Source organism: Chelonoidis abingdonii, chromosome 26, assembly GCF_003597395.2.
Source record: "Chelonoidis abingdonii isolate Lonesome George chromosome 26, CheloAbing_2.0, whole genome shotgun sequence".
NCBI lineage: Eukaryota > Metazoa > Chordata > Testudines > Testudinidae > Chelonoidis > Chelonoidis abingdonii.
The window spans coordinates 11,744,802-11,759,010 of NC_133794.1; the positions used below are offsets into that span (position 1 = coordinate 11,744,802).

The window sequence follows — 14,209 nt, forward strand, 5'->3', positions numbered from 1 at the left end:
GTGCTCCAGGGGTTAAGACACTGGGTTGGGATCAGGAGCCCTGGGTTCTTTTCCAGCTATGCCACTGACTTGCTGTGTGACCTTAGGCAAGTCACTTTTGCCATCTGTGCTTCCAGTTCCCCTCCCACTTGGTGGCCTTTTAGACTAAATTCTTCAGGGCAGGGACTTACCAAGTAATTGTACAGAGCCTAGCATGATGGAGGCCTCTAGGAATTACAACACAAATAACTATTAACTTTGGCCCTTAATCTTGTCCCCCCTTCCTTTAGGCAACCTGAACATTCTTTGCTCGAGAAGGGAGAAACTCTAGACCAGGGGTAGGCAGCCTATGGCACACATGCCAAAAGGTGGCATGTGAACTGATTTTCAGTGGCACTCATACTGCTGGGGTCCTGGCCACTGGCCCAGGGGGCTCTGCATTTTAGTTTAATTTTAAATGAAACTTCTTAAGTATTTTAAAAACCTTATTTACTTTACATACAACAATAGTTTAGTTATATATTGTAGACATAGAAAGAGACCTTCTAAAAATGTTAATGTATTACTGGCACATGAAACCTTAAATTAGAGTGAATAAATGAAGACGCGACACAGCACTTCTGAAAGGTTGCCGACCTCTGACTTAGATGTTTATTAGTCCATATTACAAACCATACAAAGAATTGCACGATCATCACAGGTGGCACTTTTACATTGTAGTGCTTCCAACCGAATCACTTACTAAATGGGAGATCCTTTCCTTCGGTTTGATAATCATTCTATGCAGTGGAACAATGGTTGAGGTTAGCATTGTGCACGTGTTAAATTAATCCAAGAAGGAAAAGTGTAATAAATTAGGGAAAAAAGGCTCTAGATCCCAGAGTCCAGGAAACATGGGCAGTTTAGCATCAAATCTGAGTACGGCGTAGAAGCTGTTAGCCCCACTTTATGGGTTATATAAAATATTCCTCCTTTTCTCCTTTGGAAGGGAGGTTCTCCATCTGTACTGACACATCTGCTTCTGGTTGCTCATAGGTATGGTAGCTGCCTTTATTCTTGTACAGGTATATGATGATCACTACCAGGACTGTCAGTAGTGTGATGAAAACCACTGTGATGACACCTTCCAAAGAAGAAGAAAGCCAGGTTAGGATATGGCCTTGCACAGGTCAGCCTCTAGCTGCTCACTTTGAAATCTGCTTGATCTGTAATACTACTAGCATTGGTCATAAGAGCAGCAGAACAACGTGGGATGCTCGCAGGACGACGTTTATTTCAAACTGGGAAAATAGTACAAAAGTGTATATTAAAAAATAATTTACTTTAGGGGACAAAGAAGAGGTATAGAGTGGTACACCGCTAGCCTGGGATTTAAGGCCTGGTCTACACTGGGTGTGTGTGTGTGGTGCGGGGATCGATCTAAGATACACAACTTCAGCTACGAGAATAGCGTAGCTAACGTCGACGTATCTTAGATCGACTTTGAATCACTTCGTGTCTTCGCAGCACGGAATCTACGGCCTCCACTCCCCCGTCGACTTTGCTTCCACCTCTCACCAAGCTGGAGTTCAGCAGTCGACGGGAGAGTGATCAGGGATCGATTTATCGTGTCTACATTACATGCGATAAATCGATCCGTGATAGATCGATTGCTACCTACCGATACGGCGGGTAGTGTAGACGTACCCTAAGTCTAGATTCCATTCCCTGCTCTGTCCCAGATTTCATGTGTGACCTTAGCCATGTCACTTGGGACAGATTTTTAAAGGCATTTTGGGTCCTAAAGATGCAGATTGAAAATCCCACTAGGTGCCTATCTGCATCTCGTCATACAGCAGGGCCAGGGTGCAGTGGGAGAGTGGTCAAGGGGAGATATCTAAGCCATAGGCTAATTAAGGCATAGTTCCCTGTAGACTAGGGAAGGTTACTACAGGTTAATTGGAGCACCTGTAGTCAATTAAGTCCTTGTCAGGAACCTAATAAAAAAAAATCCCTGCTTCAAGCAGACAGGGTGGTGCAAGGAAAGAGAGAGGACTAGAGTTTAGAGGCGTGTTGCTGAGAACTGAAAGACCAGAAGACTGGAGGAAGGGAGACTCTGCCCCAATGTCAAGGACCGACCCAAGGGGGAAGAGGGTAAGAAACCTGCAGGGGCTGGGGCTCAGAGTGCGGAGCAAACCCAGACCCCCTTCCCTGCTTTCCTCCTCTACCACTTTTCTGGGCCACTAGCGGGACCCTCGGCACCCCAAGAGCAGAGGCGAGGGGTGGCGTCCTAGCTCCCTACCAAGTAAAGGATGGGACCCACCATCCCAACATCAGACATTTTGCCACAGTCTTTAGGCACCTAAATACCTTTTAAAATCTATCGCTTGGTCTGTATGCCTCAGTTCCTCATCTGTAAAATGGAAAGAATAGGAAAGTAACTTACTACGTTAAGAGTGTGAGAGGCTCAGATACTATGCTGATGGGACCCATATAGTCCTGTAATATCATTTACTATATTCATGCACGGATTTGGGGAAACTGTGGCGGGAACTGCACAGGAAAAGACGTGGGTTTCGTGTCTAGCTGTATGACTTGTGATCTTGGACTTGCCATTCAACGTTTCTGTTCCTCAGTTCCCTACCCAGAAAATGACAGTAATATCTCACTTGCTGTTGAGAAGATTAAGCAATTAATGTTTGAAAGCTTCAGAAGCAAGATGGATTTGTCATGATGTTTAGAAATGATATAGGACACTCCTCTTTTTCCTGATCTTTAAATAGAATATCTTTTGGAATATTAGTAAAGCAGCTGAGATTATGCTAAAGTGTTAGAAAAAGCAGTTTATCAGCAGTTGCTGACTACTGGTCTCTTTGTTATGGGAAGTTATTTCAGCATTTCAGCCATTAGCAGGCAGATTGCTCTTAACCAGCAACACACTATACCCAGAAGAGATGCTTCAGACAACAGCACCTGTAATAAAGTGTTACACTGGGAAATATGGTATCGAAGCAGCCTATGGCAAGGCTTGGAGACTGGCTAAGAGGCAAGACTAACCTTATGTGCATGGACAGAGATGGAGGTGGCATTGATTTGGTTGAGTGAGTAGCTGAATAACCCATAGATATTTTTTTTTCTACATCCATTTCCTCTTCTTTCTCTTAGTCCTGGTCTACACTGGCGCCAGGGGGGATATCGACCTAAGATACACAACTTCAGCTACAAGAATAGCGTAACTGAAGTCGACGTATCTTAGATCGACTTACCTCGCGTCCTCCCAGCATGAGATCGACTGCTGCTGCTCCACTGTCGACTCCGCTTCCGCCTTTCACCATGGTGGAGTACAGGAGTCAATGGCAGAGCGATCGGGGAATCAATTTATTGCGTCTACACTAGATGTAATAAATCGATCCCCAATAGATCGATCTACTCACTGGTGCCTTTAGTGTGTGGTGGTGGGTTTGTTGTTTTTTTTTATCCTGACCTGAACTATATCTTTTGTCTCCTGTCTGGGCTGGGAGAAATTCACTGTTGCTTTAGTTCATGTAGGTCATCTCTGGAGGGCCACTCTAGAGTTGTTCTCAGTAAAAAGGGACTGAGAGGCTATTAAACTCCTCTGCCTGGAAAAGTTCTGCAGCTGTCAGCTGGATAAAAGTGATCTAGCTTCAGGCGCTGTTATCACAGTTAACCCCTCAGTGATATGACTTGGGTGTGGTGCGTTCCTGGCGTGCATATCTAACGAGTGCTGAAATTTTGTGCCTTAGTTTGGAATTGCCAAGGTCATCCGTCTTGCAGTATGGCCCCTTGCGGCAGTGAAAACAATCATTAATGCCTCTGCGTGGAAGAAAGATGAGTAAGTCCTGTAAGGTGAGCTACTTTGATTAGGCTCTGAGTTTTACCCAGAAAGTGTCTATATACCTATGTATCGTGGTACAGAGCAGAGTGATGGCCTGTGTGCTGGTTGGAATCAATGTGCAATGATAGTAATGTCCTACCTGCGATGACACCCACACTGGCTTCTTCTTGGAGAGACGGCGTATTTATCCTCTTCAAAAAAGTGGTGGTCAACTCTTCTTTACAACGCCAGGGGGTGAAATTGAGAAAAGAGAGGAGGGAGGGAAGAATGTAAGTGACACTGTTAGTGAAGCATCTTCAAGGCACTTACAGTAAAGCCTTTGGAGGCATCTAGTTACACAAGAATAGGTCTTTTCCTAAGACTTGTTTAGTAGGGTTGGTTGAAAATTTTTCATTGAAATAGTTTTTGGTCTGAAAACAGGTTTAAAACAAAAAGGAAGTATTTCTTCCCACAACGCACAGTCAGTCTGTGGAACTCCTTGCCAGAGGATGTTGTGAAGGCCGAGACTATAACAGGGTTCAAAAAAGAACTAGATAAGTTCATGGAGGATAGATCCATCAATGGCTGCTAGCCAGGATGGGCAGGAATGGTGTCCTTAGCCTCTGTTTGCCAGAAGCTGGGAATGGGTGACAGGGGATGGATCACTTGATGATTACCTGTTCTGTTCATTCCCTCTGGGGCACCTGGCATTTGACCACTGTTGGAAGACAGGATACTGGGCTAGATGGACCTTTGGTCTGACCCAATATGTCCGTTCTTATGAAAATGCCCCTTTGGCAAAAAAAAAATTGTTAGTGAAATTGTATTGACATTTTGTTTAGAAAAAAATAGGAAGAGTTTTGAAAAATGTAAAAACAGCCCAGTTTGACGCTTTTAGATCAAAAAGTTTTGGTTTTTCCATGGCAAAATGACTCTGGTTTGAAGCTTACTTCATTATATATTTTTAAAAAATGGTTGCAATCCAAACTAAATGTTTTGATAGACCTGAAATGTGTGTGTGTGTGTGGGGGGGTTTGGTGGTGGTTTGTTTTTTTTTTGTTTTGTTTTTTTTGAAATTTTGGATTTTTGTTCCAATTTGAGTCAGTTTTTTTATCCTGAAATTTCATTTTCTTGTAGCATGGAAAATCAGTTTTCTGACCAATTCTATCGTTTACCACAGATGAACGCTCGAATGAGAGTGAAGTCTGGAAACTCTTAAACCATATATTAATTAATTGAATGATTAGAGCAGTGGCCTTGATTAGCAGCCCAGAGGTAATCAACACTTTTTGCCAAATCTGTGGACTTTAATGGTGCAATATGCCTGTTGGAATCTGTGAGTTTTGCTCAGTTCAAGACTCCAAGACATGGTTTAAAAGGCAGAACTGATTTAACAGCATCTTTTCCATCATTCTGTGGCATTATGTAATCAGGCTATCTCCTTGCACAGCGTGTTATAAATAGCAGCAGTGCTACCAGCAGGAATGGTCTGGTGGTAGCTCCGTTCCAAATTGTCTTACAAGTTCTCAACCTGAGACAATTTCTTCAGGCTACATTTTGCTTCAACAGGGAGTGAGATTCTTTGTTTAGGGATGTGGGTTTGCCTTCATGTGGGACAGTTATAAAGGGGTCTTTTGGATAGGGAAAAATAGAAAGAAAAAAAAGCTGCATGCACAGCATGTGTTTTTCCTGCAGTTTTCAGCAGAAACAATCTTGCATTCACAAATGCTTCTACAGTTTGGCTTATTATAACTTCTGCCCCTCCTGCTAAGATGATGTATTGTAAGATGAGGCCACATATAAATCTGCCTCTTCATTTCACGTCATGCAAGAGGTGTTGCTTTACCCTGCCAGCTAGCAAGCCAAGCTGTGATTTACTGACTCCTTACCAGGTCTGCAACCTGCCAAGCTTTCAAGCGCTTCATACCTGTAGGTAGCAGAGGTGACGGAGTAGCTGCCATGGATCTAGCTGAGTTGCAGGTGTTTTTGTCCTTACACTTTAAATTTTGGGATCTTTTAGAACTAAAAAAACAGCAAGAAAAGTGATGTTAGATTTATTAGCGTCTTACAATGGGGAATGTAACTCAGTTAATTACCCTTATGCTTAGTTATGGTAGAATCTGAACTTTTGATCAGTCACCCAATATCAAAAAGAACAGGAGTACTTGTGGCACCCGAGAGACTAACAAATTTAGTAGTCTCTCAGGTGCCACAAGTACTCCTGTTCTTTTTGCGGCTACAGACTAACACGGCTGCTACTCTGAAACCAATATCAAAAGCAGTATTTACTTACAGAAAACAAAACAGTCTAATTTCTGCAGATCTCATTGGAATAGTTGAGCCCAGGGTCAACCCAGGAGCAAGTTAAGACAAGCGGAGATTGGGAAAGACTAGGTGGCTATCTTCAAGCAGGTCCTGTTCTATTTGTTCATTAAGCCAGGATCAGAGCAGACCAATGATGAAGTGGGGAATTGTCTCTAGATGTGCAATTAGTTCTCTGATTCAATTTAAGCACATATGACACTTTGCACCTTTAAAATGCTTTCCACGCACTAACCAGTAAGTCCTTACAACTTCTGCGCCATGCATATAATTTTCTTTGTCATAAAAGGGGACAATGAGGCACAGATATATTAAGGCCAGAATGTCTAAAGGTGGCCTTTGATTTGGAGGGCTTTAGTTTAGAGTGCTTCCCATGAGCCACGCTGGGCCTGATTTTCCAGGGAGCCACAGTTTCTGTTGACTTCATTAGGAGCGGTGGATCCTCAGCCCTTTGAAAACCGGGCCCGATGGGCACCCTGAATCAAAGACCATTTTGAAAACTTTGGATTCAAGGCACAGAGTGTCTTTAGAACTTCTAGGCCTATGTTCATACCGCTAGCCCAGTGGTTCCCAAACTTTAACCCCCTGTGAACCCCTTTCATGAAAATATCAAATCTCATAAACCCTCTCCTAAAAATGAATATTTCCAGGGATTTTCTCCCTTATCTGAGCATAAATTACAGAAGCAGTGACCTTGGAAATAATTTGGGTTTTCTATGACACGCTTATGACACACTCTTTATTACTACATTATTATTCATCATGACATTATTAATTTTATTATATTATGAAAATGGCAACACTTCCAAGATTTCACTTTTGTAGCTCATATCACTTCGATTATGCCTTCTACATGTTTCATCAAGGAGTACCAGACGTGAAACAGCATGAAGGTATTTAAGAAGCCAACTCAATAAAGCGTTCCTCCCACAAGCATTCAGGTCTTGAGCAGTCCAGGCAAACAACGCATGACTACAGCAAAGCTTAAACTTGTTCTGCCAGGAAGTCATGGTCACAGGTCTCAGGCTGCCAGACTGCGTGCGTGGGGTCTCTAAGGACTGCTCTGTCTGCCATTACAGAATTTTTTGTCTGAGAACCCCCTGATACATTTCACGAACCCCAGTTTGGGAACCACTGCACTAGAGTTAGGGATTCTTGTTTTCAGTTTGACCTTTGCCATCACTCTCCTGATCAGGAACACTTTTAATGCTCTCCCTGGGTGGGTAATAGAGTTACCACCTTTGAAATGCAAACCTCCGCCCCCTCCCACTGCAAGTCCACCGCACTCCCAACCACAAGGCAACTCTGCAACCCCCCACCTTCAGCAGCCACTTATGTTATCTAGAGAGAGAACACAGAGAGAAGACTGATGATAATGCAGGTCTCCTCACTCTTGCATGACTCAAACCCTCTCTCACAGGGTGTGCAGTGTGCTTGTGTGTTGGTGGGCAGTCAGCTGCTGTATTTTCAACAAGTTTGATCTGTTCTCACTTAAACTGTGGAAGTGGGGACCACTGCAGCACCTTTAGCTGGACACAAACTTTTAACATTAGGTATCCCAGTGTATTGTGAGAATGCAAATCTTTAGACCCATATAAAAAAACCCAGCAGAGCAAATTATTTTTCTGGCAACTAGCAAATCCACTACAAAAACCATCCAGGCTGGTCAAATACCAGCCAGGTGGTAACCCTAGTGGGTCAGTACATGTATACAAAGAGACTGAAGAGTTAGGTGAGAGCTTCTAGGCTCTTATTACAAGAGCACGTCATTCGCCAGGATTTGTGTGTGAACTTGCTACATTTTTATTAATTGTCAGGGGGATGCTCAATTAATAGACTTGACTGGTTTCTAAAATCTAATAACTCTGAATCTCAGTGTGTAAGCAAACTCTGAACAGGAAGAGTAAAGCCTTTAACGTGAAAAAAAAGAGTTTTAGATAACTGGCTCGACCCCAAGCAAGCGAGATGTCTTACCACATTCTGCTATACTGCGGTTTGCATTGCCTAAGTCCAAAAATCTTGCTTACCAAAGTAGTGATGTCTGGCATTCATATTGCCGTTTTTCCCACATTTAAAAACACGACCTCAACCATTAAACATGTGGAAAACTCCAGGGGCTAATAGGCTGAACTCAATACTTCCATGCTCTTGTAAAGATTCTTCTCAAGCACCTTGTCAGAGGAACTGCCCTCATATCTGGATCTCTGGTTTAAATGGCAGTTGCAGTTAGATCTGTGTATTTTATTAGGCAGGGCTCTGCCTCATACACTTTGTTCTAAAGGCTGAGTGACTCACCCAAGCACTTGCAATAAAATTGGCAGCTGCTTCTCTACTCAAATCAAGTATCAGAGGGATAGACATGTTAGTCTAGATGTGTAAAAGCAGCAAAGAGTCCTGTGGCACCTTATAGACTAACAGATGCATGCATCCGACGAAGTGGATATTCACCCACGAAAGCTCATGCTCCATCTGTTAGCCTATATGGTGCCACAGGACTCTGCTGCTTTTACTCAAATCAAGTGACTCAGCTGCTGTCCAGGACTGACCACTAGGTGTCAGGCTAAAATAAATTTTAAAACAGCAATTCAGCAACATTTCCCCATGCTCATTTTCCCCCCTCCTGTTACTCACACCTTCTTCTCAACTGTTTGAAATGGGCCATCCTGATTATCACTACAAAAGTTGTTTTTTGCCTGCTGCTAATAGCCCACCTTAACTGATTGCTCTTGTTATAGTTAGTATGGCAACACCCATTTTTTCATGTTCTCTGTGTATATAGATCTTCCTACTATATTTTCCACTGCATGCATCTGATGAAGTGGGTTTTAGCCCACAAAAGCTTATGCTCAAATAAATGTTAGTTTCTAAGGTGCCACAAGTACTCCCATTCTTTTCTTTTTGCTGATGCAAACTAACCTGGCTAACACGCTGACACAAATTGGGTCAGAGAAGTGTCCTACAGTTTCTACTTCAGTATCAGTCTTTGTATTTAAAAGCACCCTGTTAACTTAAGAGCATATGGCACCCTGTGAGGCTGTAAACCCAGATGTTATCTATTGAAACTGAAAGATCTAAATCAGTTTGTACTATTTACCCTCCATTTTAGTCTGCGGTTGACTTGGGGCCAGATGGTATCTGCTCCTTAACCAGCTCATTATCATCTTGTGTTCTCCCCATGTGTGTTGTGTCCACCTGTTGTGTCTCATTTTATACCTGCATTTTAAGCTGTCCGGGGCAGGTCCTGCCTTTTTGTTACATGTTTGTACAGTGCCCAGTACAATTGGTCTGGGATCTTATTTAGATCTTACTGTAACACTTAACGAGAGGCCTGCACAGCCAAGCACAAGTAAAGGAGAGCAAGACAGCCCCTTATATCCCCTAGCACAGTGAAGTGGACAGAAGCAGCCTTTGTAAGACCAGTAGCTTCTCTCATACCTGTGCAGGCAGGGACAGAAACTTCATTTGAAACCCCTCCACCTTCTTCCCCTCCAAAATTGCATCAGAACTGAGTCAGCATGAGGTGGGAAGTAATCCACAGGGGAAGCAGCGAGCTGTGACCCTGAGTCACAGTTTGTCTCATGATCTGCTCTTAGAGCTCCACACTGCCTCTTCCACAGGCCGGATTGTGAGACAACACACCAGCCCTTCATTGACTTGGGCTCCTTTTCAGCTGGGCACTGAAATGTGAGCACAAAACATACCTAGCTACAACCCACAAAACTCAGCTACAGAGCAATCCAGGAGTCACTGGGACCGGCACACACTAATGCCATAGTGAGAGACTAGAAATAAACTGTACCTCTAGAATTCAGAGTAGCAGCTGTGTTAGTCTGTATCTGCAAAAAGAACAGGAGTACTTGTGGCACCTTAAAAACTAACACATTTTATTTGAGCATAAGCTTTCATGGGCTACAGCCCACTTCATCGGATGCTTAGAATGGAACATATACTGAGGAGATATACACATACAGAGAACATGAAAAGGTGGGAGTTGCCCAACCAACTCTTAAGAGGTTAATTAATTAAGATGAACTGTTGTCAGCAGGAGAAAAACACTTTTGTAGTGATAATCAAGATAGCCTGAGCCATTACACACATTGAATCTTTTCCCCCATGTTAAGTATCCACACAGCTTCTTGTCAAAATGTCTTAAATGGTCAACTCCCACCTTTTCATGTTCAGGGGATCAGGGGTGCAGGTTCTGGGGTGGGGTTGGGGAGGAGAGGTTTGGGGTGCAGGAGGGTGCTCTGGGCTGGGATTGGGTTTGGAGGGCAGGAGGGTGATCAGGGCTGGGGCAGGGGCATGGGGAGAGGCTCAGGGGTGCAGGCTCCAAGCAGCGCTTACCTCAAGCGGCTTCCGGAAATAGTGGCATGTCCCTTCTCCAGCTCCTATGTGGAGGGACATCTGGGTGGCTCTGCACGCTGCTCCATCCGCAGGCACCGCCCCTGCAGCTCCCGTTGGAGTGCTGGAGGGGGCCATTGGAGTGTGGCCATGCCGCGGCTTCCAGGAGCTGTGTGGAGTGGCCCTCGACCTAGCGCCCTAGCTGGAGCACCAGACCAGGGCAAGCACCAGACCCCGCTCCCCCGCAGGAACTTGTGGGCTGTAGTTTGCCCACCCCTGGTGTAGGGCCGAAGAAGAACCCCAATGAGGAGAGCATGCTCCCAGCTTGCTGGCTGTGCAGTGAACCTCTGTCCAAGCACTGGAGGGAACAGAAAGGTGCTGCAGAAATGCAAGAGCGAGTGTTGCAAAGCAGAACCCCAGAAAGGGCTTTACCTTACAAAGGTGCTGACTCAGACAGGCCTCTCCGAAGCTCCAGTCCTGCCAGGTGCCGAGCACCTTCACCCTTGACGTCAGTGGGACTAGTCACTTGAGTCCTGATTTAGGGCCAGTCTCTGAAAGGACATACCACCACCACCAGCTCCTTTGGGAATCCAGCTCTGATTTTGAGAGGCTGTGGTCTTTAATGCTCCCTCCCTCTCCAGACTCCTTGCTGATTGGGTGTAGTTCCACAGCCAGTGACTCACTTCCCTAACACAGTGGATATTTACTACTCTGTAAGTGGTTTTAAAGTGACATGGTGTTGCATATAGCTGTACACGGAACCAAGGTTTTGGTGCAGTGGCCATTGCGAAAAAGAAACCGTTCACAGGGAAGCGAAACCAACATTTTTTTGCCACCAAAAAGTTAAAAAACAAAACAAAAAAGTCATCTTGGGTTTGAATGAAATGTTTCATTTGACCCAAAACATGTAGTTTCCAGGCATTTTTAAAATCAAAGCAAAGGCAATCAGTCACAAAGGGAAGGCTGATGGGGCTAACACGCCATAACCATTACCCCTGTGCTTAGACCATGCTCTGACCTGGCACATAGAAGACATGTTTGAATCCGTTCTGAAGCAGGGTCTTTGAACCCGGCCTCCCACGAGTGCCTGAATCACCTGAGTATAGGGCATGCTGCGGTGGGGGGTTGCAGTCTCTTCTGTGGAAGCTGTTCCACTTTGTATCAATCAATTTTCATTGGAACAGGGACTGCAACCCAGGCCTTCCACATCCCAGAGTCTCATTTTCTCTTGCTAGCCTCATTTCTATTCCAGTAGCAGCTGAGGCCCCAGTCTTGACCCAGGATGCATTGTGCTAGGTGCTGTACAAATGCAGAACAAAAAGATGATCCCTAGCCCAAAGAGGTTACCAGCCAAGTCATGCTGCCATGGTCAGGGATGCCTGCACAGTAGAGGTTGGATGGAGACACCCCCCACCCCCCAATTCAGTTTGCAAAAAGCAATATGGAGTATCAAACCTAAGCTAGATTCCAACCAGTGACCTAAAGGCTCAGTCTCTCACTGCCAATGACCCTAGACAGTTGGTCCCCCCACTCTAAAGAGTCGTCTTTAGATTAGATTTCCAGAAAGCCTTTGACAGGGTCCCTCACCAAAGGCTCTTATGTAAATTAAGTTGTCAGGGGATTAGAGGGAAGATCCTTTCATAGACTAAGAACTGGTTAAAAGACAGGGAACAAAGGGTAGGAATAAATGGTAAATATTCAGAATGGAGAGGGGTAACTAGTGGTATTCCCCAAGGGTCAGTCCTAGAACCAGTCCTATTCAACATATTCATAAATGATCTGGAGAAAGGGGTAAACAGAGAGGTGGGAAAGTTTGCAGATGATAGTAAACTGCTCAAGATACTTAAGCCCAAAGCTGACTGTGAAGAACTTCAAAAAGAGCTCACAAAACTAAGTGATTGGGCAACAAAATGGCAAATGAAATGTAATATGGATAAATGTAACATAATGCACATTGGACAAAATGACCCCAACTATACATACAATATGATGGGGGCTAATTTAGCTACAACTAATCAGGAAAGAGATCTTGGAGTCATTGTGGATAGTTCTCTGAAGACGTCCACGCAGTGTGCAGCGGCAGTCAGAAAAGCAGACAGGATGTTAGACATCATTAAAAAAGGGATAGAGGATAAGGCGGACAAGATCTTATTGCCTTTATAAATCCATGGTACGCCCACATCTTGAATACTGCATACAGATGTGGTCTCCTCATCTCAAAAAAGATATACTGGCACTAGAAAAGATTCAGAGAAGGGCAACTAAAATGATGAGGGGTTTGCAATGGGTCCCATATGAGGAGAGATTGAAGAGGCTAGGACTTTTCAGCTTGGAAAAGAGGAGACTAAGGGGGGAATAGGATAGAGGTATATAAGATCATGAGTGGTGTGGAGAAAGTGGAAAAAGTTATTTATTTGTTCCCATACTAGAAGAACTAGGGCCCAGCAAATGAAATTAATGGGCAGCAGGTTTAAAACGAATAAAAGGAAGTTCTTCTTCACACAGCGCACAGTCAACCTGTGGAACTCCTTGCCTGAGGAGGCTGTGAAAGCTAGGACTATAACAGGGTTTAAAAGAGAACTGGATAAATTCATGGTGGTGAAGTCCTTTAATGGCTATTAGCCAGGATGGATAAGGAATGGTGTCCCTAGCCTCTGTTTGTCAGAGGGTGGAGATGGATGGCAGGAGAGAGATCACTTGATCACTACCTGTTCACTCCCCCTGGGACACCTGGCATTGGTCACTGTCAGAAGACAGGATATTGGGCTGGATGGACCTTTGATCTGACCCAGTATGGCCGTTCTTATGTCTCTAACAAGTCCACCATATTCTGGCATGGTTCTAGCTTCTGCTCTTTGTATTCCGCATGCTTCGTTTCGTCTGTTTATTTGGGGAGGATTTTCACTTCCTGCACATTCCAACGGAAGCCAGGTTGACAATACAACCGCACTTGTGAGAGGCTTTTAGAAGAGTCCGCTGAATTTACACTCCAGTGCAAACACAGCGCCTTGATGCCGCAGTAGCAATCTAGAGGGAAACTCTGAAAGAGGAAGAGAGATGAAAGGGGAGCAGCATTTTGGCTTTTGCATCCTGCCTCTGCTGCCAACAGTCCAGAAGTTGAAAACCCTCCCTCTGACTCTGAGCCTGTGCTGAACTCCTGCAAGCAACCACCGAGGGCAGTACCCTCAGGATTTGATCCACTGGGCCCGATTCTCAGAAGTGTTAAGCATCCAGCAACTCTCACTGAGGAGCCTATATGGGAGTGAAACTCTTTTGAAAAACTTTGGTGTTTGCAGTTAATCCACTCCAGCCGAGCCTTCATCAGGGTCTCCCTGGTTTGTTTCTCCCTTCCGCCACAGACCGTATTCAGCTGTGGGGCTGGATTGGGAATTGATTGACACCCCAGGTGAGCAGAGATGGCTTGTAAAGTGGATCAGAACCAGTAATGACTGCAAAAGTAAGTCTCTAGCCCCAAAACAACACTATGCTGCCACGAAACCCCTGCCTCCTCACTTACCTGATACCATGTCATCAGAGTAAAACACTCCAGCAGCGTGAGGTGTTTGCAGACTTCTCTTCCACCACGTATTCTCACAGAGCTCTTGAAACTGCTGGGAGGCTAAGGCTTTCTGGTCCCGCCTCACCTTTCCAGTTTCCCCACATTAATGATAAAAGGCAGAGTCATCCAAATGCCTTCCCCTTGTTAACTCTTCATTGGCCAGTGAGAAACAGACAAAATACGAGAAGCCACAG

At 44.6% G+C, this 14,209-nt stretch overlaps 1 protein-coding gene across 4 annotated transcripts; it reads right to left on the reverse strand.

Moving 5' to 3' along the window:
- Window positions 1–597: 597 nt before the first annotated feature.
- Window positions 598–14,163, reverse strand: SMAGP (small cell adhesion glycoprotein). 4 transcript variants are annotated; one of them, XM_032786839.2, is made up of 4 exons: window positions 13,974–14,163; window positions 5,721–5,815; window positions 3,954–4,031; window positions 598–1,102 (listed from the first exon to the last, which is right to left on the reverse strand). In XM_032786839.2, the coding sequence occupies exons 2-4, from the start codon at window positions 5,752–5,754 to the stop codon at window positions 933–935; spliced, it is 282 nt and encodes a 93-aa protein (XP_032642730.1). In that variant the 5' UTR covers window positions 5,755–5,815; window positions 13,974–14,163; the 3' UTR covers window positions 598–932. The 4 variants fall into 4 exon arrangements, with proteins under 4 accessions (XP_032642730.1, XP_074917387.1, XP_074917385.1 ...); XM_075061286.1 differs by having other exon boundaries at window positions 3,954–4,028; window positions 10,460–14,163; XM_075061284.1 differs by having other exon boundaries at window positions 10,460–14,163.
- Window positions 14,164–14,209: the final 46 nt, after the last annotated feature.

Excerpts from the sequence above, each read along its gene's own strand:
- SMAGP (XM_032786839.2), bottom strand. The coding sequence starts at position 5,754 with ATGGCAGCTACTCCGTCACCTCTGCTACCTACAG. Across the intron at positions 4,032-5,720 it reads GTCACCTCTGCTACCTACAG|AAGAGTTGACCACCACTTTT; the intron begins GTATGAAGCGCT and ends GGCGTTGTAAAG. Across the intron at positions 1,103-3,953 it reads CAGTGTGGGTGTCATCGCAG|GTGTCATCACAGTGGTTTTC; the intron begins GTAGGACATTAC and ends CTTCTTTGGAAG.